Source organism: Oncorhynchus nerka, linkage group LG20 (assembly GCF_034236695.1).
Source record: "Oncorhynchus nerka isolate Pitt River linkage group LG20, Oner_Uvic_2.0, whole genome shotgun sequence".
In the NCBI taxonomy this organism is placed as follows: domain Eukaryota; kingdom Metazoa; phylum Chordata; class Actinopteri; order Salmoniformes; family Salmonidae; genus Oncorhynchus; species Oncorhynchus nerka.
Window position 1 is genome coordinate 83,269,116 of NC_088415.1, and position 23,872 is coordinate 83,292,987.

General features: G+C 46.0%; 2 protein-coding genes and 1 non-coding gene across 4 annotated transcripts; 1 reads left to right on the plus strand and 2 right to left on the minus strand.

Moving 5' to 3' along the window:
* The first annotated feature begins 635 nt into the window (after positions 1 to 635).
* Positions 636 to 14,019, plus strand: LOC115103277 (divergent protein kinase domain 1A-like). Of its 2 annotated transcripts, XM_029624120.2 has the most exons (6): positions 636 to 1,035; positions 1,145 to 1,228; positions 6,685 to 6,819; positions 8,027 to 8,134; positions 11,800 to 11,976; positions 12,175 to 14,019. In XM_029624120.2, exons 2-6 carry the CDS (start codon positions 1,175 to 1,177, stop codon positions 12,985 to 12,987), a joined length of 1,287 nt encoding a protein of 428 aa, XP_029479980.1. In that variant the 5' UTR covers positions 636 to 1,035; positions 1,145 to 1,174; the 3' UTR covers positions 12,988 to 14,019. The 2 variants fall into 2 exon arrangements, with proteins under 2 accessions (XP_029479980.1, XP_064861960.1); XM_065005888.1 differs by having other exon boundaries at positions 636 to 1,228.
* Positions 13,821 to 18,342, minus strand: LOC115103278 (large ribosomal subunit protein uL18-like). Its single transcript, XM_029624121.2, has 8 exons — positions 18,235 to 18,342; positions 17,663 to 17,732; positions 17,235 to 17,350; positions 16,995 to 17,129; positions 16,112 to 16,314; positions 15,113 to 15,290; positions 14,680 to 14,768; positions 13,821 to 14,420 (listed from the first exon to the last, which is right to left on the minus strand). Exons 1-8 carry the CDS (start codon positions 18,235 to 18,237, stop codon positions 14,318 to 14,320), a joined length of 897 nt encoding a protein of 298 aa, XP_029479981.1. The 5' UTR covers positions 18,238 to 18,342; the 3' UTR covers positions 13,821 to 14,317.
* On the minus strand, positions 15,483 to 15,606 carry LOC115103418 (small nucleolar RNA SNORA26). The gene has a single exon (XR_003859598.2). It is a non-coding gene; the product is annotated as a small nucleolar RNA SNORA26 (small nucleolar RNA).
* Positions 18,343 to 23,872: the final 5,530 nt, after the last annotated feature.

Here is a 23,872-nt window from a genome sequence, read left to right on the forward strand (position 1 = left end):
TTTATTATCGGAGACGTCTCGGGATGGCTATGCATGTTCATTAAATGAGGCTTGTAGCATAGCTTCACTCTCCACTGAATACAGGCAGTTGATGTCAACAACCCTCATCGAATATTTAAAAAAGGACAACAATAATGAGATGTATCCATTACAGGAGATGAGATGTATCCACCAATCCAAAGAAAGGATAAGGCGGGAGCGAGACAGCCAGCAATGCCGCTTTGTGGACAACGACTCCCATTGTAAAGGCAGAGACATGTATCTTGGCACTATATCAATCATCTTCGATATAACTCGATATATCTGAAAATGAAGACAGGACACTTTTCCACCCACGACCCACTTAAAAATATATATGTTTTACTGTCAGAACCTGGCCAAGTATTATGATCTACACTTATTGTTTAGTCCCACCTAGACTGCATATCCAGCTTGTGAGCCCACAACTAAATTCTAGTGTGCATAGTGGACATGGCAACCTACTATTCTGGGATACTTTTGAAGTATAGCTGTAGTAGACTAGCCTATAGTTATTCATATTTGTAATATTATTTTAATTCCAATCAAATATATGAATTAATCAACCGTCCACTTGTCGGCGCTATAGATACCCATACACCATATTCACCTCTGTTACTATAAGTAGTCCTGTTACGTTGTGTTTTGTTACATTGTGTAACAATGAAAGGCTGAAACCTTGTTGCTTTATATGACTGCGAGCTGCTGTAACAGTTACATTTGATGGCAAATCCAAGCATTCGTGAAATTCCGAATTAGTGAGAGAGGGGAGTTATAATTTATAAATGTATAATGATTTCATAGAATTTCAAATGATTTCATAGGGAAAATGTCATAGGAAATGTGATGGTTATGCATTGCTTGCACGGAGGAGATCAATGCTTTTGCGTCGCCAAAAAATCGTCCCAGCGCCTTTATTTTCTGTGGTCTTTCTTGTGAGGTGGTGATCAGCAGCTGCACGGACAAGACAGCAGCGATGCGTTCAGAGACAGACTTTGGCTGTAACTACACGAAAGGGTAACTAAGAATAACTGCAACGGATATATTCAGTGTTAATAGAATCTGCCTCGAACGCATAGGAATGCACTGAAATGCATTCTCCATTTATTTGGATTCTCTTTCGCAGCTCCGCGTATGGAGATGATCTATTTTTGTGATGGCGAGGCGTCTGTTTCCACGTGCCTGGATAAATAAATCGTTCTATTTCCAGGTAACAGTTCTAAATCGTTTTACAATTTTATATTGACTGGGCTCAGTCTACAATTTGTCGAGCAATATTACGCACGCGGGACACAGTGCACCCTCTTAAAATTATGAAGGGACTCAAATGTTGGTTTTGTAGTAGCCTATACAGTAAGGCCATGTATGCGAGGACAGCCACGAGCTAGACATTTAGAGATTGAAAATACTGTTTTGCTGAAATGCATATTCTTGCATGCTGCCATGAAGTGCGTCAATTTGGTTTGTAAAAATAGGCTACCCCAAAGAACTGTCAGAAATAAATGATGCCAGACTCTGTAATATGATGTTTTAGACTATGGCTATAGGCTACACTATAGCTTTATACACTCTTTGTGAATGTAGGCTAATTCATTGGCCCAATGTAGTCCTGCGATCCTATTTTCATAATATTGTTTTATATTTCATTACAAATTGGTGATGGCGTAATAATATTTCCATAATATTGTTTTATATATTTCATTACAAATTGGTGATGGCGTAATAACAGGTCACGTCCAACAGTAAGGGGTGGATGTAGGTCACCTTTGTCCCTGCCTGAGGCCACCAGCGGCATATTTGATTTACGTGTATCCAGTGCGACAGCAAGAATAATCCGACGTGCTGGATAATATGGCTGAACTAAGGGTTTTGGGCACTCGGGGCCTGCAATTCCACTACACCATAAAACCCTTAGTGGGAAGAGGGAGAGAGGGGCCACCCAGTGTGTGTATATGTGTTTCTGTCTATCTGTTAGTTTGTTTTGGGTTGGATAGTATTAAAGTTTATCTCACTTGGATGTGATAGAGTTGCTTGTGTACTCAGGCTTTGCATCACCGCCCTATCACGATGGTTCCCAAGCCATCACTGTGGTAATGTTGACATTGCTCTCAATGTCTTGATAGGCTTGCTTTGCTTTTGTTACATATATCATGGAGACTTAGCTAATATGTAACTTATTCAAGCTCCTGAATACATTTCTGACTACTGGCTGTAGGGGTGTGTTGAGGGCATTCAATAGCACATGATAATATTATATTTCCATGTTTAGCTGTACTTAACAGTTGTTCCACTATCTGCTGAAACACAGCATGTGGTGTATTCAGAGAGGGGAAATGTTCTGAACATTGCAGATATAATCAGAACGAATAGAGCACACACGATTCCCTGTTCAATCTGACAGATAATCATATCTGTTCTACAATACACATTTCTATCTGAACGTTCTGTAACACTACATCCTCCTGAACAGACCTGTGTTAGAACAAGATTACTACTCTCTGTAGAATGTGGCCTCTTGGCAGGACGGTCAACAGAATACGCCTGCTACAGTGATTAATGAGGTGACCATAAATCCAAACAGACTTGACCGGACCAGACACCGGAAATGTAAACGTGGCTCAGCAAATCCATTTATTTATATATATTTCTTCCCATAGAGGCACTTTAGTTGAGCAGTTTCAACCTTTTGTCTGTACTTTCATAGGATTGCAGACACTTTAAATGTAGTATAGCCAGAGAGATTGGAGTATAGTTGTTGTTTTTGCTAGTTTAGATATAAAAGGATCCTTGACTACTTATTAATACAAGTGGGTTGAGAGGTTTACAGAGTACTCAGTCCACCACCTATCTGGCACCAAACCCCTTTTCTGTGTTGCCAGACTGTCATAGCAACAACGCTATTTGTTGGCAGGCCATGTAAGTTCTTCACAATGCAAAATGTTTGGCTGCCATAGGCACAGTACTATTTGATTGCGAAGTGAAATACTGTCTGGCATAGGGTCTTTATGACATCTAACAACCTATGTTCTCAGCCACATCAAATGATGTTTCACCCTGTGTGAATTCCTGAGGTTAACCCCACTTGCTAGCACCTGGCTAGTTATTTTGAGCAACGCAAGGTTATAAAAAAGTTTATTGACAACACACTAACACAGCAAGGAAATACTGTGTTCACTCAGTAGTTGAGAGTTGCCCTTAAGAAGCAGTTATGAGAGAGCAACAGAGAAATAGATAGCAAGGAGCAGTGTGGGAGTGAGCAAGGCCAATAGCAAGAGCTATTATTTCCTTCAGTGTAAAGACAGTCTGTGCTATGTGCAAGCTGCACAGACTAACCCTCGGCAAAGGAGGTGTTTGAAACAATAAAAGGTGATTTGACTATTTTTACAGCCACTGCATTATGAAACATGCGTTAGTGGATGTGACCCGTGGTGACTTAAGTGGCAGGCCGGGCTTATGCAGTAATGCTTTTACTGTAGAGCTAGCCCTGGCCTGGAGTAGGGGGGTGCAGGGTATCATGACAGCCTTTATTGCATAATAGTGTCAGGGAACGTGAAAATGGCATACTGTAGACCCTTAGAAGCAAAGAGCAATGGGCTGTAGGATAAATGTTACTCACACATGACAGCCGCTAACTGTCTATGAGTCAAAGTGCAACCCAACAGCGTGAAGTCTTTTAAACCTATTATTATATGAATTATTGTTGCATAACACGAACACAATTAGCATTTTGGCACCTCATTGACTGCAACTGTTTTACTTATCAGACGGAAGCTAGTAGATGTGCAATTTTGATCTCACCTGTTTCAACTTGTGAGACTGGAGTATTATTACTGCATGCAAACCAAACACATCGATCAACACACACAGCTCCTCATCGAAACACAAGCACAGGTAGAGGTAGTTACTCTCTGACACTCACACAATTACTTTTCAGACATCCTCTGTCTGCCTATAAGCAGTTATAAAACTCTATTTACCTCACTCACCCCTATCTGAGATATCTACTGCAGCCCTCATCCTCCACATGTTCTGCCAGTCACATTCTGTTAAAGGTCCCCAAAGCACACAGATCCCTGGGTCGCTCCTTTTCAGTTCGCTGCATCTAGCGACTGGAATGAGCTGCAACAAACACTCAAACTGGACAGTTTGATCTCAATCACTTGATTCAAAGACTCAATCATGAACACTCTTACTGACAGTTGTGGCTTCTTTGCGTGATGTATTGTTGTCTCTACCTTCTTGCAGTTTGTGCTATTGTCTGTGCCCAATAATGTGTGTACCCTGTTTTGTGCTGCTACCATGCAGTGTTGTCATGTGTTGCTGCCATGCTATGTTGTTGTCTTAGGTCTCTCTTTATGTAGTGTTGTATTGTCTCTTGTCGTGATGTGTGTTTTGTCCTATATTTTTATTGCATTTATTTATATTTTTAATCCCAGCCTCCGTCCCCGCAGGAGGCCTTTTGCCATTTGGTAGGCCGTCATTGTAAATAAGAATTTGTTCTTAACTGACTTGCCTAGTTAAAGGTTAAATAAAGTTTTAAAAAGTTATCTTGTCAGATGATATGAGACCTGTGACATAGCCTTTAGCCCAGGGCTTGACTTGGGCAGGAGATCACCGGAGCTGAGTACTGGCACCTCAAATGTTCTTCTGCTTGAGTTCCATTTAACATTACATTTACATTTAAGTCATTTAGCAGACGCTCTTATCCAGAGCGACTTACAAATTGGTGCTTTCACCTTATGACATCCAGTGGAACAGCCACTTTACAATAGTGCATCTAGGTCTTTTAAGGGGGGTGAGAAGGATTACTTTATCCTATCCTAGGTATTCCTTAAAGAGGTGGGGTTTCAGGTGTCTCCGGAAGGTGGTGATTGACTCCGCTGTCCTGGCGTCGTGAGGGAGTTTGTTCCACCATTGGGGGGCCAGAGCAGCGAACAGTTTTGACTGGGCTGAGCGGGAACTGTACTTCCTCAGTGGTAGGGAGGCGAGCAGGCCAGAGGTGGATGAACGCAGTGCCCTTGTTTGGGTGTAGGGCCTGATCAGAGCCTGGAGGTACTGAGGTGCCGTTCCCCTCACAGCTCCGTAGGCAAGCACCATGGTCTTGTAGCGGATGCGAGCTTCAACTGGAAGCCAGTGGAGAGAGCGGAGGAGCGGGGTGACGTGAGAGAACTTGGGAAGGTTGAACACCAGACGGGCTGCGGCGTTCTGGATGAGTTGTAGGGGTTTAATGGCACAGGCAGGGAGCCCAGCCAACAGCGAGTTGCAGTAATCCAGACGGGAGATGACAAGTGCCTGGATTAGGACATGCGCCGCTTCCTGTGTGAGGCAGGGTCGTACTCTGCGGATGTTGTAGAGCATGAACCTACAGGAACGGGCCACCGCCTTGATGTTATTTGAGAACGACAGGGTGTTGTCCAGGATCACGCCAAGGTTCTTAGCGCTCTGGGACGAGGACACAATGGAGTTGTCAACCGTGATGGCGAGATCATGGAACGGGCAGTCCTTCCCCGGGAGGAAGAGCAGCTCCGTCTTGCCGAGGTTCAGCTTGAGGTGGTGATCCGTCATCCACACTGATATGTCTGCCAGACATGCAGAGATGCGATTCGCCACCTGGTCATCAGAAGGGGGAAAGGAGAAGATTAATTGTGTGTCGTCTGCATAGCAATGATAGGAGAGACCATGTGAGGTTATGACAGAGCCAAGTGACTTGGTGTATAGCGAGAATAGGAGAGGGCCTAGAACAGAGCCCTGGGGGACACCAGTGGTGAGGAGACAGACCCCTGTGGATAGGCCAAGTATCCCTAATAGGTCAAGTACCCCTGATAGGTCAAGTACCCCTGTGGATAGGTCAAGTACCCCTGATAGGTCAAGTATCCCTGTGGATAGGTCAAGTATCCCTGTTGATAGGCCAAGTACCCCTGTGGATAGGCCAAGTACCCCTGTGGATAGGTCAAGTACCTCTGTGGATAGGCCAAGTACCCCTGTGGATAGGCCAAGTACCCCTGTGGATAGGCCAAGTACCCCTGTGGATAGGCCAAGTACCCCTGTGGATAGGCCAAGTACCCCTGTGGATAGGCCAAGTACCTCTGTGGATAGGCCAAGTACCCCTGTGGATAGGCCAAGTACCCCTGTGGATAGGTCAAGTACCCCTGTGGATAGGCCAAGTACCCCTGTGGATAGGCCAGGTACCCCTGTGGATAGGCCAGGTACCCCTGTGGATAGGCCAAGTACCCCTGTGGATAGGCCAAGTACCCCTGTGGATAGGCCAAGTACCTCTGTGGATAGGCCAAGTACCCCTGTGGATAGGCCAAGTACCTCTGTGGATAGGCCAAGTACCTCTGTGGATAGGCCAAGTATCCCTGGAGTCCTAGTACCCCTGGTTGGGAATCACTGTTATAAATCATAACAGAATAGCTCACCTTAACCAGATCATGAAATTAGTGAAAAATCCATTGTTTCTGATGCATTGACAATCAAATAACATCAACCAACTGAACTTAATATACAAATAGTTATATCACATGGTGTGATGTTTACTATGTAGGGTAGGTGCTCGGCACACTATAATTTCACAACATTACATGGTAGAACTCGTTGACGCATGCTCATGCATTTAAAGGGAATGAAGCAATCAACCAACCGACTTTCTCTGTTTGATCCCTACAGGCCCGTATCTCCTTTGTGCGGGTGAAATACCTGTTCCTCACCTGGCTGACAGTGTTCGTGGGAGGCTGGGTGATCTACGTCCAGTATTCCAACTACACCGAGCTGTGCCGAGGACATGAGTGCAAGAACTCCATAGTGAGTACAGACACATCTGACATATCATATTCATGACCAACTTTCATATTGTTATGCTTGAATTGATAGACAGTCGTTAGGGGGAACAGGAATGACAGGAGGAGTGTGTCAAACAGGCTATGGGACAGATTGGAATGACTACATAATATGGGGGTGGCCGATCGGCGGTACTAACTGCTGGACCAGCCAGGTCACGACCCAGTTCTACTGTGATACTGGAACATGTGTCTGTTTCTTAATCCATTCTTTTACTTTTAGATTTGTGTGTATTGTTGTGAATTGTTAGATACTACTGCACTGTTGGAGCTGGGAACACGAGCGTTTCGCTACACACGCAATAACATCTGCTAAATATGTGTTATGTAACTAATAAAATGTGATGAGATTTTTAGTAGTTGTACTAGCACTGCTGTAGTGCAGAGCAGGAATCATTAACTAGATTCAGTGGCGGGACGATTATGTTTTCCTGAGTGGATGGTCAGGGGGCCAGAGCAAATTGACCTCAAGAAGCCCATAATGTTGAACTGAAACAACATTTCAAACCTTGCTTACATTTGTATACGATCACGTTTCTCTTTTATGGGAATACTTTGGAACAGATTTCCAAAATGTAAATAACTTGCACCTGATTTGCTGGTGTTTTTATGGTCTTTTATGTCCCAAAAAAATTTAAAAATTAAAAATAATAATAATCATACGCGGGCCAAATTTGGCTCGCAGGCTGCCGGTTGGGGGACCCTTGTAAAGAGCATCACCCATTTAATACTCCTCCGTTTTGACATCATCCATCTCATTCAACCGTTGAGGGTTAGAGCACTGAGACTTATGAAGTTTACAGACACAAAGGCTCAAAGACAAGCTATTTGGCATTCGGACCCTTGCTGTTACCAGAACTGCTACCACGAGACTGATTTCATTCGTACTTGGCTAAACACTGCCACCCAGTGTTCATGTAACATGCGAGCGTCAAACAGAGAAATAAGTTAGTGGAAGGTCTTTGGGGCAGTCTGTGGCAGTTAACTTTCATCTTGAGTGAAGTGTTGTTGGTTCTTGACCATAGAAATAAAACAATAGCGAGGTCACTAAGATTAAAATCTGTCACAAGTGGTTTAAGCGCTATGGTTCTGACTTTGTAATACCTAGCATATTGTTGTATTGAGTAAATAAGTGGAGAGGAAGAGACTAACACCAACCCTCCACTTGTCAGTGTGACAAATACAGGAGGGGCATCATTGACGGCTCGGCCTGCAGCAGTCTGTGTGACAAAGACACCCTCTACCTGGGAAGATGTCTCTCTACCAGCCCCAACCACCAGGTGAGGTAACAGACCCTACCTTTGACCTGCAGGGGTTACTGTAAATCAAATCAAACTTTATTTGCCACATGCGCCGAATACAACAAGTGTAGACTTTACCGTGAAATGCTTTGCTTACAAGCCCTTAACCAACAGTACAGTTCAAGAAGAAGAACATATTTACCAAGTAGACTAAAATAAAAAGTAATAATAAAAAATAACACAATAAGAATAACGAGGCGAAATACAGGTGGCACCGGTACCGAGTCAGTGTGGAGGTTATATACAGGGGGCACCGGTACCGAGTCAGTGTGGAGGTCATATACAGGGGGCACCGGTACCGAGTCAGTGTGGAGGTCATATACAGGGGGCACCGGTACAGAGTCAGTGTGGAGGTCATATACAGGGGGCACCGGTACAGAGTCAGTGTGGAGGTTATATACAGGGGGCACCGGTACCGAGTCAGTGTGGAGGTTATATACAGGGGGCACCGGTACAGAGTCAGTGTGGAGGTTATATACAGGGGGCACCGGTACCGAGTCAGTGTGGAGGTCATATACAGGGGGCACCGGTACAGAGTCAGTGTGGAGGTTATATACAGGGGCACCGGTACAGAGTCAGTGTGGAGGTTATATACAGGGGCACCGGTACAGAGTCAGTGTGGAGGTCATATACAGGGGCACCGGTACCGAGTCAGTGTGGAGGTCATATATAGGGGCACCGGTACCGTCAGTGTGGAGGTCAGTGTGGAGGTCATATACAGGGGGCACCGGTACCGAGTCAGTGTGGAGGTTATATACAGGGGGCACCGGTACCGAGTCAGTGTGGAGGTCATATACAGGGGCACCGGTACCGAGTCAGTGTGGAGGTCATATACAGGGGCACCGGTGGACCGAGTCAGTGTGGAGGTTATATACAGGGGCACCGGTACCGAGTCAGTGTGGAGGTTATATACAGGGGGCACCAGTACTGAGTCAGTGTGGAGGTCATATACAGGGGGCACCGGTACCGAGTCAGTGTGGAGGTTATATACAGGGGCACCGGTACCGAGTCAGTGTGGAGGTTATATACAGGGGCACCGGTACCGAGTCAGTGTGGAGGTCATATACAGGGGGCACCGGTACAGAGTCAGTGTGGAGGTTATATACAGGGGGCACCGGTACAGAGTCAGTGTGGAGGTCATATACAGGGGGCACCGGTGCCGAGTCAGTGTGGAGGTTATATACAGGGGCACCGGTACCGAGTCAGTGTGGAGGTCATATACAGGGGCACCGGTACAGAGTCAGTGTGGAGGTCATATACAGGGGCACCGGTACCGAGTCAGTGTGGAGGTCATATACAGGGGGCACGGTACCGAGTCAGTGTGGAGGTCATATACAGGGGCACGGTACAGAGTCAGTGTGGAGGTCATATACAGGGGCACCGGTACCGAGTCAGTGTGGAGGTTATATACAGGGGCACCGGTACCGAGTCAGTGTGGAGGTCATATACAGGGGCACCGGTACAGAGTCAGTGTGGAGGTCATATACAGGGGCACCGGTACCGAGTCAGTGTGGAGGTCATATACAGGGGCACCGGTACCGAGTCAGTGTGGAGGTCATATACAGGGGCACCGGTACAGAGTCAGTGTGGAGGTCATATACAGGGGGCACCGGTACTGAGTCAGTGTGGAGGTTATATACAGGGGGCACCGGTACCAGGGGAGTCAGTGTGGAGGTTATATACAGGGGCACGGTGCCGAGTCAGTGTGGAGATTATATACAGGGGGCACCGGTACCGAGTCAGTGTGGAGGTTATATACAGGGGGCACCGGTACCGAGTCAGTGTGGAGGTTATATACAGGGGGCACCGGTACCGAGTCAGTGTGGAGGTTATATACAGGGGGCACCGGTACTGAGTCAGTGTGGAGGTTATATACAGGGGCTACCGGTACCGAGTCAGTGTGGAGGTTATATACAGGGGGCACCGGTACAGAGTCAGTGTGGAGGTTATATACAGGGGGCACCGGTACAGAGTCAGTGTGGAGGTTATATACAGGGGGCACCGGTACCGAGTCAGTGTGGAGGTTATATACAGGGGGCACCGGTACTGAGTCAGTGTGGAGGTTATATACAGGGGGCACCGGTACAGAGTCAGTGTGCTGGGGTACAGACTAGTTGAGGTAATCTGTCCATGTAGGTGGGGGCGAAGTGACTATGCATAGGTAACAAACAAACAGCGAGTAGCAGCAGTGTACAAGAGGGGGGGGGGGTCAATGTAAATTGTCCGGTGGCGATTTTCATGAATTGTTCAGTAGTCTAATGGCTTGGGGATAGAAGCTGTTGAGAATCATTTTGGTCCTAGTTTTGACCCTCCGCAACCGCTTGCCGTGCGGTAGCAGAGAAAACAGTCTATAACTTGGGTGACTGGAGTCTCTGAAATTTTTATGGGCTTTTCTCCGACACATCCTGGATGGCAGGAAGCTTGGCCCGTGATGTACTGGGCAGTTTGCATTACCCTCTGTAGCGCCTTACGGTCAGATGCTGAGCAGTTGCCATAGCAGGCAGTGATGCAACCGGTCAGGATGCTCGCGATGGTGCAGCTGTAGAACCTTTTGAGGATCTGAGGGCCCATGCCAAATCTTTTCAGTCTCCTGAGGGGAAAAAGTTTTTGTCGTGCTCTCTTCACACCTGTCTTGGTATGTTTGGACCATGATAGTTCGTTGGTGATGTGGACACCAAGGAACTTAACTCTCGACCCGCTCCACTACAGCCCCGTTGATGTTAACGGGGGCCTGTTCAGCCCTCCTTTTCCTGTAGTCCACGATCAGCTCCTTAGTCTTGCTCACGTAAAGGGAGAAGTTGTTGTCCGGGCACCACACTGCCAGTTCTCTGACCTACTCCCTATAGGCCGTCTGTTGTGTTGTCAGCAAACTTAATGATGGTTTTGGAGTCGTGCTTGGCCATGCAGTCATGGGTGAACAGGGAATACAGGATAGGACTAAGTACACACCCCTGAGGGGCCCCAGTGTTAAGGATCAGCGTTGCAGACATGTTGTTGCCTACTCTTACCACCTGGGGGCCCGTCAGGAAGTCCAGGATCCAGTTGCAGAGGGAGGTGTTTAGTCCCAGGGTCCTTAGCTAAGTGATGAGCTTCATGGGCACTATGGTGTTGAACGCTGACCTGTAGTCGATGAACAGCATTCTCACATAGGTGTTCCTTTTGTCCAGGTGAGAAAGGGCGGAGTGAACATGGCAGTTAACCCACTGTTCCCCGGTAGGCCGTCATTATAAATAAGAATTTGTTCTTAACTGACTTGCCTAGTTAAATACGTTTTTTTTTTATTGAGCCCTGTACTGTACAAGTAGTCTTGGTTTGTTCTAAGTACAGATCCAGGTTTTGTAAAACCAACCTTAGATCAATGCATCTTGGGACAACCTACTACAACCGGGACCTACAGCCCTAATGTCGACTCAAGAAGGCACTTTAGCAAGTTCCAGTATGTAGCCAATGGTTTTATTGAAGGGTGTGGTGTCTTCAGTAGAAGTTCACTATAGTATTTCCCATGCAGTCAGTCCAGAAGAATAAGTCAGAACCATCGGTTCTTCTTATCGACTGTAGGTGTATAATAATGTCATTCTATAATAATGTAATTCTACTAACTTGGGTGTGGTTGTCCTTCTCGTTCCCCTTGCCTGGGCCCTCAGGTTTACACAGGTGGTTGGGGTGACGTGGACGGGGTGATCCGCTGCCGGGTGGGGGAGGTGCTGCACCATGAGCTAGGAGAAGAGCCGGAGCCCCGGAGGGAGGCTGCAGTCTTCGACAAACCCACCCGCGGCACGTCTGTGAAGAAGTTCAGAGAGATGGTCTTCAATCACTTCAAGGTTCTGGAACTCCTGCTGCTTTGACTTTAGTATATGCTGTGTCACAATGGCAACAACAGCATAGCATTACAACTAAAATGTGTCTTTTGTTGAAAGTGATCAGTTTTACCAAAATCTCCAGATTGAGCATGAGAACATCACCTTAACTTCTTTTCCTTTTCTTCCTACATCCGCTTCCCTAACTCCTTCCGTCTAAAGTCAAAGCTGGGCGAGCAGGTCAACCTGGCCAGCCTGGTGACCAAGATCCTCACCGTCGCCGACGGCAACAAGGACGGGCACATCTCCCTCCCTGAGGCCCGTTCAGCCTGGGCTCTTCTCCAGTTGGATGAGGTGCTGCTGGGCCTGCTCCTCCAGGACCGGGGCCACACCCCTCGGCTGCTGGGCTTCTGTGGGGACCTGTACGTGACCGAGAGGGTCCCCTACGGCCCCCTGTATGGTCTCGGCCTCCCCTGGCCACTTGAGGCCTGGGTCCCCAGTGAGGCCCGACGCAGCATGGACCAGTGGTTCACACCCTCTTGGCCCCGCAAAGCCAAGATCTCCATGGGTCTCCTGGAGCTGGTGGAGGACATCTTCCACGGCAACTACGGCAGCTTCCTCATGTGTGACCTGAGCGCCAACCATTTCGGCTACACGGACCGCCACGACCTCCGCCTCACTGACCCCAGGGCCATCGTCTCTGAGGACGCGTTCCGGCGAACCATGCGCGCGCTGCACTGCGAGAAGGACGACGACTGTGTGCTGGGGCCGGACTGCAGGACATCGTGTGACATGGCTCAGAAACGATGCAGGGAGGAGGTGACCCAGCCCAACCTGGCCAAGGCATGCGGGGCGCTGAGTGACTACCTTCTGAGAGGGGCGCCGTCAGAGCTGAGGGAGGAGTTAGAGAGGCAGCTGTACGCCTGCATGGCCCTCAGAGGCTCGGCGGGACAGATGGACATGGAGCACTCCCTGATTCTGAACAACCTCAAGGCCCTGCTGTGGAGACAGATATCCCACACTAAAGACTCATGAGGGGACAACACAACCGAGTCCTCAAATACTTAAAAGGCAAGATTCACCCATTTTGAACGTTATTGTGTTTGTGCATCTGAGTGATGTTCTATTGATTCCAGGGGTCATTTCATGTGGTCATGTGTCTGAGCTATTGCTGTTCAAGCAGGCAAGAAATACTATAACATTCAAAATGGGTGGATCGTTCATTCAAGACGTACTACATTGTTTTATGTTTTCCTGACTCATTGGAAGAATAATAATTATAATTCCTGTTCAGGATGCTGGAAAATAACTGTAGAGCTGCTGTTTACAACGGGGCTCATGTAGTCTTTTCCTCCTCTTGGAAAAAACAGATGGAACATTTGTGGTAAGTTATGAACTATACATAGGAATTAGTACACTTGCACATTTCAGTTTCTTCAACGTGACCAAGGAATCTATCTGAAGAAACAGTATTATAGAGGTCTACAGTATTGTTCCAATTATCTCCATTCCAGTGTGCACTTGTTCCCTTCTGATTTGAAAGAAAATGACTGGTATAACAAATATGGTGGAAACTCCCTGTACCTCAACCAATCCAATGCTTTTAGATTTACGGGAAATAGCAGATAGGGTACACCTCAGGAGACATTGGAATGTACCCAGGTGTCATCCACATCGCTGGACATTTCCACCCTCACTTGTTTAATGGCATTGCTGAATCGGCCTATGACGAGCCATTATTCTTGGTTTGTGTACCATGTACATTTTCACTTGTAGTTTTCCACTAACCGTGTAGCGTCTCATGAGTACTTGTGTCATATACAAGAGAACTATAAAACTTGGAATTAGTCAACCACGTATGAAGGAGGTACTGTACATGAACTGCTCGCTTTATTCAACTTCCTGTTTCTACATTCTTTTAAAGGATAAGGTCACTATCTTTTAAACAGGAAGCCCTGTCTGGTTTCTGAAGGAGCTGAAGCACACAGCTGATTTTGAGGGAACGATGTATGTTTTCTTGAGGTTTGAACCAGCATGATTTTGCACAATAAAACCACATACCACTCACTGTGGTCTCATCTTAATTTCTTTGTCAGCCGAGTTGTGGATGATCCTGACTGTAGTATGCAGTGACAGTCTGAGGAAATGTAATAACCAATACGTTTCATCATACCCAATTACTTGTCAAAAAATAAAGTTTTCCATCAGGTCTATCATTCAATCACACCAGAATTTCCCCAAAATGTCTAACACACACACCACACTGGCAGTATTTCCATAGAGAGCAAAGTGAAGTCATTTGCAATAAATGTATTAAGCCAATGTGCAGTGGTTGTCTTTGGAACGGGCAGTGGTCCCCGTCCCTCTAACCGTCCGCTGCCTCTGCTTCCTGTGCTCGTAGAAAGCTGGCCTTTTTCTGGGCGACGCGGTCCTTTCTCTGTGCCAGCGAAAGTTTGGCGCGGTTCCACCTGCGACAGAAAACAATGCCCCCATTAACCATCAGCACAGTAAACAACAAATGGCAGACCGCTCAAATGTTTTTAATACTACAAGTGGATATACAGTATACAGGTTGCTTCTCTCAGCCCCGTCTTGAAAGGACAATGGACATCAGCCGTTGCAAATGAAGGACCAACTACATTTTGCTCAGCGTACTTTGTATCATCATAAAGAAGCACTACTCCAAAGTGTTCCCAAGCAGAAATCCAGCAACAGTGACAAACCCACCTCTTCTTTTTGACGTCTTTTTTGGGTTTCTTTTCGTGGACTGGGTTCTCTCTGATGGCGGTGTGTGCTTTCTTGTACATCTCCTCTACCTGAAAGAATGACACATTGTTTAGACAGAGTTAGGGTAGTGGTTTCGGGACGAGAGTCACAAAACACAGACAAATAACCTTTCAGCACTGGTAATTAATCTCGCTTCTCTCAGCCCCGTCTTGAAAGAACAAAAAAACATCAGCTGTCGCAATTGAAGGACCAACTACAAGTTGCTCAGAGATCTTGGAAAAATCCTCAAGAGGCAGCAAATTTACACAGCAAACTGTGTGAGAAAGGAGTTGCCAAACCAACTGATACCCTCACACACAAGGAGTAACTACCATCAGTCTGGCAGCATTACACTTCTAATATCTAATTCAGTGGGATGTGCAAACGGACTTACTGTGTCTGGCGTGACTCCGTTCTTTATGAAGCGCGAGAACTGTTTCTTGTAGGCGTCTTCGTCCTCCTCCATCAGGTAGCTCATGTAGTCCGACACGTTCATGCCCATGATGTGTTTGCGATGCATCTCTGTGTTGAACTCTTTGCTCTCCACGTCGTAGCCAGGGAATCGTTTTGTGCTGAGAAGAGGATGGTGATGTGGTACAACACTGGATTACTTGGGTTGATTTAATGACTTTGAACAGTCAAATAAAACAAGTTTTTCCAGAATCACATTGTATAATGACAAAGGCCATGTCTTTTTACAGGGCAGATGGTCTGGTCTTGATCATTCATCACACAAACAAATCCACGGTGAAGAGACATGGACACATTGTATCTCCCGACAGGATCCGCAATGAGGTGTTCAGCCTTCACTACAGGTTTATGAGAGAACTATCATCCTCTACCCCTCTGTGTTGATCATATAGGACACTTCAAGTCTTAGATGGGCAAAAAAGGGGATACATATTCAGCTTTATGCTGCACTTAAAGGGATAGTTAGTGATTTTGATCATGAAGTCATTAATCTACTCCCCCCCAGAGTCCAATGAACTCATGATACCATTTTGACATCTCTGCATCCAGTATCAAGGAAGTTGAGAGTTTGGTTAGCATTAGTGTGCAAAACTGTGTTAGTTAGCGCAATGACTGGTCTCAGGAACAGCTGTTCCCATAGACTTCGTCATTGCACTAACGCTAGTTAAAAACTTCCTCCATACATACAATCAATCCAACTGGCCCAATGCTCTAACCACTAGGCTACCTGCCGCCTCTAAAGTGCACATCCGCCTAAATATTTTGCTTTGTGACCTGGAATTTTAATTTAGGAGCACCAGTGCGCCTAGAAAAATTAAGGATTCTAGTTTTAATATCTCAGACGAAAAGACAAATGATATCCATGAGTTCATCTGACTGGTGGGGTAGATAAAGAACTTAATTGCCAAAATCTCAAACTAACCTGTGAGGAATTGAGAGCCCACCGTCGACAGCACCCTTTAGTGCTCCGAACACCTTGTTTCCTGTGGACGTCCTGGCGAGCCCGGCGTCTAGGAAACACGTGAAGGCCCCCGGCTGGCCGTCTATACTCTCCACGTTGAACTCGTCTCCAGTCACCTCCACCTGGCCCTCGTACACCTGATCCAGGCCGAACTTGTTCAGCAGCTGAGGAGACAAAGATGTTTCATTAGAGAAATATAGTCTAAAAATTAGCAGCAACCCCTGTTGACAATTCATATCGTCTAATGAATAGAATCTTGATAAACTGAACATTCATTGCATTAACTACTGTGCTGCTGGATATCAGACTCAGTTAAGGAATATCCCCACACCAGCTTACACACCCCCACAAAATCAAAGAGTTCAGTGTATTAGAAAAAAATAAGCATTTGCTAGCATCAAATCTATACACAAAGTCCACAAAGCCCAGGTCTGTCTTGCTTTGTCAGCACAATGATACGGGTTCTGGCTCTGGTGGAAGGTTTTAGTCAAAAGCCCCCAAACCCAACATCAGCAACAATTCCTCTCCCTTCATTTAAAAAAAGTATCCTTTGCCAGTGCAGAACTGCAGATGAACGGCTACACAGGTGCCATCAATACCATGACATACAACTTCACTCAAGGGGAAGTCATGCCTGTTGAATCAGTGATGTCAACAATCTACCTCATGAAAACAGAAAAATGAACTGAGAAAAAGCAGAAAATCTTAGCATGAGTGTGCATGCTTGCGCATATGTGGCCATCTCTATGGGATTGTACAAGGACATGTAGCTATGCATTCTTCTCTGTTTGAGACTTCAGTATGTGTAAGCATGTCATAGGTTGTGTGTGTGTGCTACCCTTACCCTGCGGGCCAGCAGAAGGCCCGTGCAGTAAGCTGCAGCGTAATTTGTCAGTCCCACGGTGATGCCATATTTGAGCAGCTCATGGGAATAGGCAGCAGCGACAATCTGGTCTCCCTCGATCTTGGCGTAGGCAATCTGAAGCAATTGACGAAAGTGGTAAGGGCCAGGATGTTTTTTTACAAATCTAAATAGTTGTTGAAATCACACCAAGTCTGCATGCAACAGCCCACCAGCAATCACCTGGCAACAGATATCTCTGTTGGAGAACCTCACAATCATCCTGTATTTGGGTGTGTTGTACTTGTTCTTGTCTTGGATGACCAGGCGCTTACGGGCAAAGTAGTCAGTCTTACCCTCTGTCAAAGACAAATCACACAACTGGTTAGTATGCCAGCATTAGCCAAGAGGACATTGACAATTACAAGACTAACTTGCTTCTCTCAGCCCCGTCTTGAAAGAACAAAAAAACATCAGCCGTCGCAAATGAAGGACCAACTACATATTGCTCAGAGATCTTGGAATCATCATTAAGAAGCAGCGAATTTAACGCACAAGTTGACTGGTTAGTATTCACCATTAAAATATGCCAATTTAACACTGTTTTAAGATCTATTGAGTCCGTGGTTCGTAAATGTGCATTACATAAACAAAATGGTATGATTATTCACCTCGCCTTCTCCTGAATTTCACCTGGTATCTCTTGAAGTACGCCTTACTTTTCACTACTTTCACGAAGCCCTGTGGAGAGGAGAGGTGAGAGCTGCCATTGCATGTTTCTGGTGACATGGGTGTCACTCACCTAACGTGCAATACATATTACTGCAGTGTAAGTTCTCCATGAAACAGCTAGCTGTTGAAACACTTTTCTTCAGACTGGTCGCCAATTTACAAACTTAACTTGCTAGGTAACGTTAGGACTTTCAAGCAAGAGTATCGACTGACGACTTCTTCACACAATGACCAGTTTCATTCGCATGGAAGATAAGCAGGCCGATATATTAACAACAAACACGTTATGCAATTGGCATGACATTATTTATTACTAGGAAATGTCAAAGTAAGGCCTTTGAGCGCCATATCACCACGCTGGAACCTAGCGTTTAGCTGACCGGTGAAAGTTTATATCACAAATCCAACGTCATCCATTTCAAAAGAAACAAACACCAGACATAGAAATGCACAAGACAAGTAATAGCATAACATGTTTAATGTTGACAGTATATGACGAGAGTATATTTACCATTTTTGCAGTTTTTCCAACTTCTCAGTTGACAGCCTTTTCCAGAGAGCTGGTAAAATATGCTGACGTTTCAGACAGGATATGTGTTCTTGTGAATATAAACTGTAACGCCACCTAGTGGATTGGAGGAGAAATGCATGAATATAAACAAAAAATATAAAATAAAATGAATCTCATCGCTAGCCTCGGCTTCAGGTGAATGACTTGGCAGAGGCTACAATATTAGTCATCACCCATGGATGTTCTTACCATGGGTGATGATAATAAACCATCACAGAGTTTCAAGTTTTTATGTCAAATGTCACCTTTATTTAACTAGGCAAGTCAGTTAAGAACACATTCTTATTTACAATGACGGCCTACACTGGCCAAAACAAGTGCACAGGTACAGTGAAATGCCTTTCTTGCGAACTCCAAAACCCAACAATGCAGTAATCAATATCAATGTAGCACTAAAAATAAACAGGTAGAATAACAGGTAGTGTAAAAACACACCAGAAATAGAAATAAGAAACAAACTGTCATTGTCCTGGCTGACATTTACCAAAACACCAGCAGAGGGCAGCAGCAACCCATTCCAGTGGACAGTAGCCCAGCCCTGCAGTATGTGATCTCGGAATGAGGCATTTGGGTTCGTGGCGCCTTAATTGGGGAGGACAGGCTAGTGGTAATGGCTGGAGCGGAGTAGGTGGAATGGTATCAAATACATCAAACATGCAGAGGGCATTCGCTAATTTCCAGCCATTATTATGAGCCGTCCTCCCCTCAGCAGCCTCCACTGCTCACTACTTATGTTAGGCATGGCATTCCTGAAAGTCCAATAACAGTGTTTAAAAAGGATGTAGCTGTGCATCAGAGAGGATTGGTGAGAGGAGCAATAGGAGGATGGTCTCATTGTAATGACTGGAATGGAATCCATAAAACGGTATCAAACACATTGAACATATGGAAACCACATGTTTGACTCCATTCCATTTATTCCACTCCAGCCATTACAATGAGCCTGTCCTCCTATAGCTCTTCCCACCAGCCTCCTCTACTACACAGTGGTATTCAACTCTTACCCTACGAGGTCCGAAGCCTGCTGGTTTTCTAATGTACCTGACAAGTAATTGCACCCACTGGTGAACCAGGTTCCCCCTTATTAGAGGGGAACAATGAAAAAAAGCAGTGGAAGTGCTTCAAGGTCATGAGTTGAATTTGAGAGGCCAATAGCCTATATACTTTGTACTGTTTCAAAGGAGAGTACTTCTTCCTTTTTGGATAGGTATAGATTAGATCAAGATGGGGAGACAGAGTTACTGGTCATGGAGCAGGTTTCAAACCCATGCCCAACGGGGCTATGTGTAGACCCAACTAGGCAGCACTACCACCAGACCAGACAGCCACTGCTTTATTTTCATTGTTTTTATGCTGCCTTCTGAAATGAATTAATTCATATTTTGTAAAAAAATTAAAAAATTAAAAAGTAATCTGTTGTTAATGGCATTTTTAAATAGACTGAGTATAAGCCATCTGAATTGAATAGGATGTTGTGATATTAATCACAACCTCATGCTCCTTTGTAAACTGCATTGTGAAACATCATGACTCATGAAAAGTGGGATTTTTTAGAACTAACCCAAGATAGACCCCAACCTGTAGTTTCCAATGGGAGCAAATTAATCCTAGTGGGCAGAACAACCAAGGAGGTGGGCAAAGCCAAGCATGAGTTAGCGAGAGCCTATTGGCACATTCTAGCGTGTACAGTATTAGCATATTTCCATATTTGCATATTGGTCACAAGCATTTCGCTACACTCGCAATAACATCTGCTAACCATGTGTATGTGACCAATAACATTTGATTTAATTGTATTTCATTAGGGAACGCCAACTCTGTGAAGTGTGAGTGTGCAATAACTCAATTCACCCTTGCACTCCTTCTAAAAAACACATTGTTTTAGAAACTTTGGCAAAGGGTAAAGACTACAAACTTAGTCCAATCTGTTTGCAACATATTCTAGTTTTGGAAACAGAAAACTGTACTGAGATCAAATGTTTCATCGATGAGAAAATTAGCAGAATGTCGTACAAAATCAATCTCGCCCCATCTTCTCCCACTGCCGGCCACTGGGCTTCCTCTCATCGCCATCTTCTCCCACTGCCGGCCACTGGGCTTCCTCTCATCCCCATCTTCTCCCACTGCCGGCCACTGGGCTTCCTCTCATCCCCATCTTCTCCCACTGCCGGCCACTGGGCTTCCTCTCATCGCCATCTTCTCCCACTGTCGGCCACTGGGCTTCCTCTCATCGCCATCTTCTCCCACTGTCGGCCACTGGGCTTCCTCTCATCGCCATCTTCTCCCACTGCCGGCCACTGGGCTTCCTCTCATAGCCATCTTCTCCCACTGTCGGCCACTGGGCTTCCTCTCATCGCCATCTTCTCCCACTGCCGGCCACTGGGCTTCCTCTCATCCCCATCTTCTCCCACTGCCGGCCACTGGGCTTCCTCTCATCGCCATCTTCTCCCACTGTCGGCCCCTGGGCTTCCTCTCATCGCCATATTTGGTGGTGATTGAAAACTCCAACCGGATCCTTCACATTTAATCATTCAGTGAAAAATCTGCTTCATTGTTCTATCTGTGACGGAACTAGCTGGCTAGCTGAATTATGCTAGATTTCATCCTCATAGAGCCCGCCAGTTTGTAGTCTGGCAACTGAACACTGAACCACTGCTCCATTTGGTTGCCCATCGGTATCTGCTCTGCTGTCCTAGAGAGCGATGGCAGGGACAGCCACGGTATCTGCTCTGCTGTCCTAGAGAGCGATGGTAGGGACAGCCAAGGTATCTGATCTGCTGTCCTGGAGATCGATGGCAGGGACAGAAAGAAAAAAAGATAGATAAGATAAAATATAAAACATTTAGATTTCTTCATCACACTATGAGTTTGTTCAAATTTAGCCCTATCAGTAGATCACTCAACCCCTAAAAAGGAACCAATGTCTTCTCCTTTTCTGGATAAAATGACTGATAAGATCTTTCTCTCTCACTCTCAGTGAGAACATCACTGCTGTCATTCAGTCACATTGGGTCCTAGTGAACAGGTCACTGCCATTCTCAAGCTCTGTTCTGCAGAACTGGTTTCGCAAGAGAGAGCAACTGTGAAAGGAGAGCCGGACTACCCCATTTGGGGCCCCAGGGGACCAACCTTTTTTGGGGGGTGAAAACAGATAATTTCATGCATTTCAACAAATTGTGTGTTGAAAAAATGTTTTAGAATGCTATTCTACACATTTTGTCATGAGGCTATGAGGAAATGTACAGTTGTAAAGCTAATTTCCTACAATTCTATACTTTTTGCAATGGGTCAGAGAGAAAGAATGTGCTGTTTTATAGCTTACCTCATGATATTGTTCACATTTTCTGCTATTCTACACATTTTTCCATGAGACTGAGTGATAATTTAGTAGTTTTAAAGCTAATTTTCTTGTAATTCTAAAGATTTTGCTATCCTATGGTATCTGGGGGTCCCCAACCTCAAAAATATTTTGGTTGGTAGCCCCCTTGAAGGTCGGGGGCCCTGGGGCACGTGCCCTGAGTGCCCATCCAGTACAGTCCAGTCATCTTGTAGTGCCTGTAATAGGCCTAGGTGGTTGAGTGAGAAGCCACCCATGGTTGACTGGTACTGCAGCAGAACAGACATATCTTGCATAGGATGACTGTGGATGCAGAATGTCAATTCAGTGGAGTCACAGTGTCTGCTCTGCTGTCCTGGAGAGCGATGGCAGGGACAGCCACGGTATCTGCTCTGCTGTCCTGGAGAGTGATGGCAGGGACAGCCACGGTATCTGCTCTGCTGTCCTGGAGAGCGATGGCAGGGACAGCCACGGTATCTGCTCTGCTGTTCTAGAGAGCGATGGTAGGGACAGCCACGGTATCTGCTCTGCTGTCCTAGAGAGCGATGGTAGAGACAGCCACGGTATCTGCTCTGCTGTCCTGGAGAGCGATGGCAGGGACAGCCACGGTATCTGCTCTGCTGTCCTGGAGAGCGATGGTAGGGACAGCCACGGTATCTGCTCTGCTGTCCTAGAGAGCGATGGTAGGGACAGCCACGGTATCTGCTCTGCTGTCCTGGAGAGTGATGGTAGGGACAGCCACGGTATCTGCTCTGCTGTCCTAGAGAGCGATGGTAGGGACAGCCACGGTATCTGCTCTGCTGTCCTAGTGGCAGTGGCAGGGACAGCCACGGTATCTGCTCTGCTGTCCTGGAGAGCGATGGCAGGGACAGCCACGGTATCTGCTCTGCTGTCCTAGAGACCGATGGCAGGGACAGCCACGGTATCTGCTCTGCTGTCCTAGAGACCGATGGCAGGGACAACCACGGTATCTGCTCTGCTGTCCTAGAGACCGATGGCAGGGACAGCCACGGTATCTGCTCTGCTGTCCTGGAGACCGATGGCAGGGACAGCCACGGTATCTGCTTTGCTGTCCTAGAGACCGATGGCAGGGACAGCCATGGTATCTGCTCTGCTGTCCTGGAGAGCGATGGTAGGGACAGCCACGGTATCTGCTCTGCTGTCCTGGAGAGCGATGGCAGGGACAGCCACGGTATCTGCTCTGCTGTCCTGGAGAGTGATGGTAGGAACAGTCACGGTATCTGCTCTGCTGTCCTAGAGACCGATGGCAGGGACAGCTACGGTATCTGCTCTGCTGTCCTAGAGACCGATGGCAGGGACAGCTACGGTATCTGCTCTGCTGTCCTGGAGAGCGATGGCAGGGACAGCCACACCCAGTTAAGTAAGCAAGGGTAAATTCTAACTCTATAAGAAATTAGTTAAGATTTGCCAAAATTGGTTACCTATTGGAATGCAGTTTCAAAAATGGCCACATTGCAATACCCATACTAAGTATACCACTTAGAATGCATGTTCAATACATTGCTTCATACTAAATGGTATGCTAGTGTGAATATATTGGGACAGAGTCTCCCTTGACATTGAAGCAGCCATGCCCAGTCTGCTGATCCAGCTCTTCCCTGGTAGGGCCAGTGGTGATGAGTAGAGACCATTGACCTATATGTGGTAACCTCACCCAATGAGCACCCTGCTTTGATTAATCAACCTAGTTCATGCAGCAGTCAAGCCTTGGGAAGGTCCTCACTCACAGGGGTCAACTATAGGACAGGGTGCTTGAAATGTTTATGTTAAACATCACTATTGTGTGTGTACCTCACTCACAAGGTGAAATATTGATGAGTCTTTGAAAATTCCAAACAAATGTTATTACCATACATATTGAAGTTGTCTATCATTCTTTGTTTATTGAATGATGTTAAAATCACATTACCCGTCCTCCTAAAATTGAAACTTTTCCACACCTCCTTGTCATGTTTGTGAAACGGACTTTGAGATAAGATCCAAAAGGTCGACAGTTCATTTGAAGAACATTCAAAACGTTTTAGAACATTACGGCATTCTGATTAGCCAAATTATGTTCTCTTCGCACTATATTGCAAACTTTACAGTGTTTCTCATTTGTAATTATATATATAGAGAGAGATAACAGTACAGTAGCACATCAATGACGGATAAACTATTAAATAACGTTTCCCAGAGTTTGATATGTCCGTTCAAGTACATAACAAACAACTGCCTAGC

Excerpts from the sequence above, each read along its gene's own strand:
- LOC115103278 (XM_029624121.2), bottom strand. Across the intron at positions 17,351-17,662 it reads GAAATTCAGGAGAAGGCGAG|AGGGTAAGACTGACTACTTT; the intron begins GTGAATAATCAT and ends TGTCTTTGACAG. Across the intron at positions 14,769-15,112 it reads ACGGAGTCACGCCAGACACA|GTAGAGGAGATGTACAAGAA; the intron begins GTAAGTCCGTTT and ends TCATTCTTTCAG.
- LOC115103277 (XM_065005888.1), top strand. The coding sequence starts at position 1,175 with ATGGCGAGGCGTCTGTTTCCACGTGCCTGGATAAATAAATCGTTCTAT. Across the intron at positions 1,229-6,684 it reads ATAAATCGTTCTATTTCCAG|GCCCGTATCTCCTTTGTGCG; the intron begins GTAACAGTTCTA and ends TGATCCCTACAG. Across the intron at positions 11,977-12,174 it reads TGGTCTTCAATCACTTCAAG|TCAAAGCTGGGCGAGCAGGT; the intron begins GTTCTGGAACTC and ends TTCCGTCTAAAG.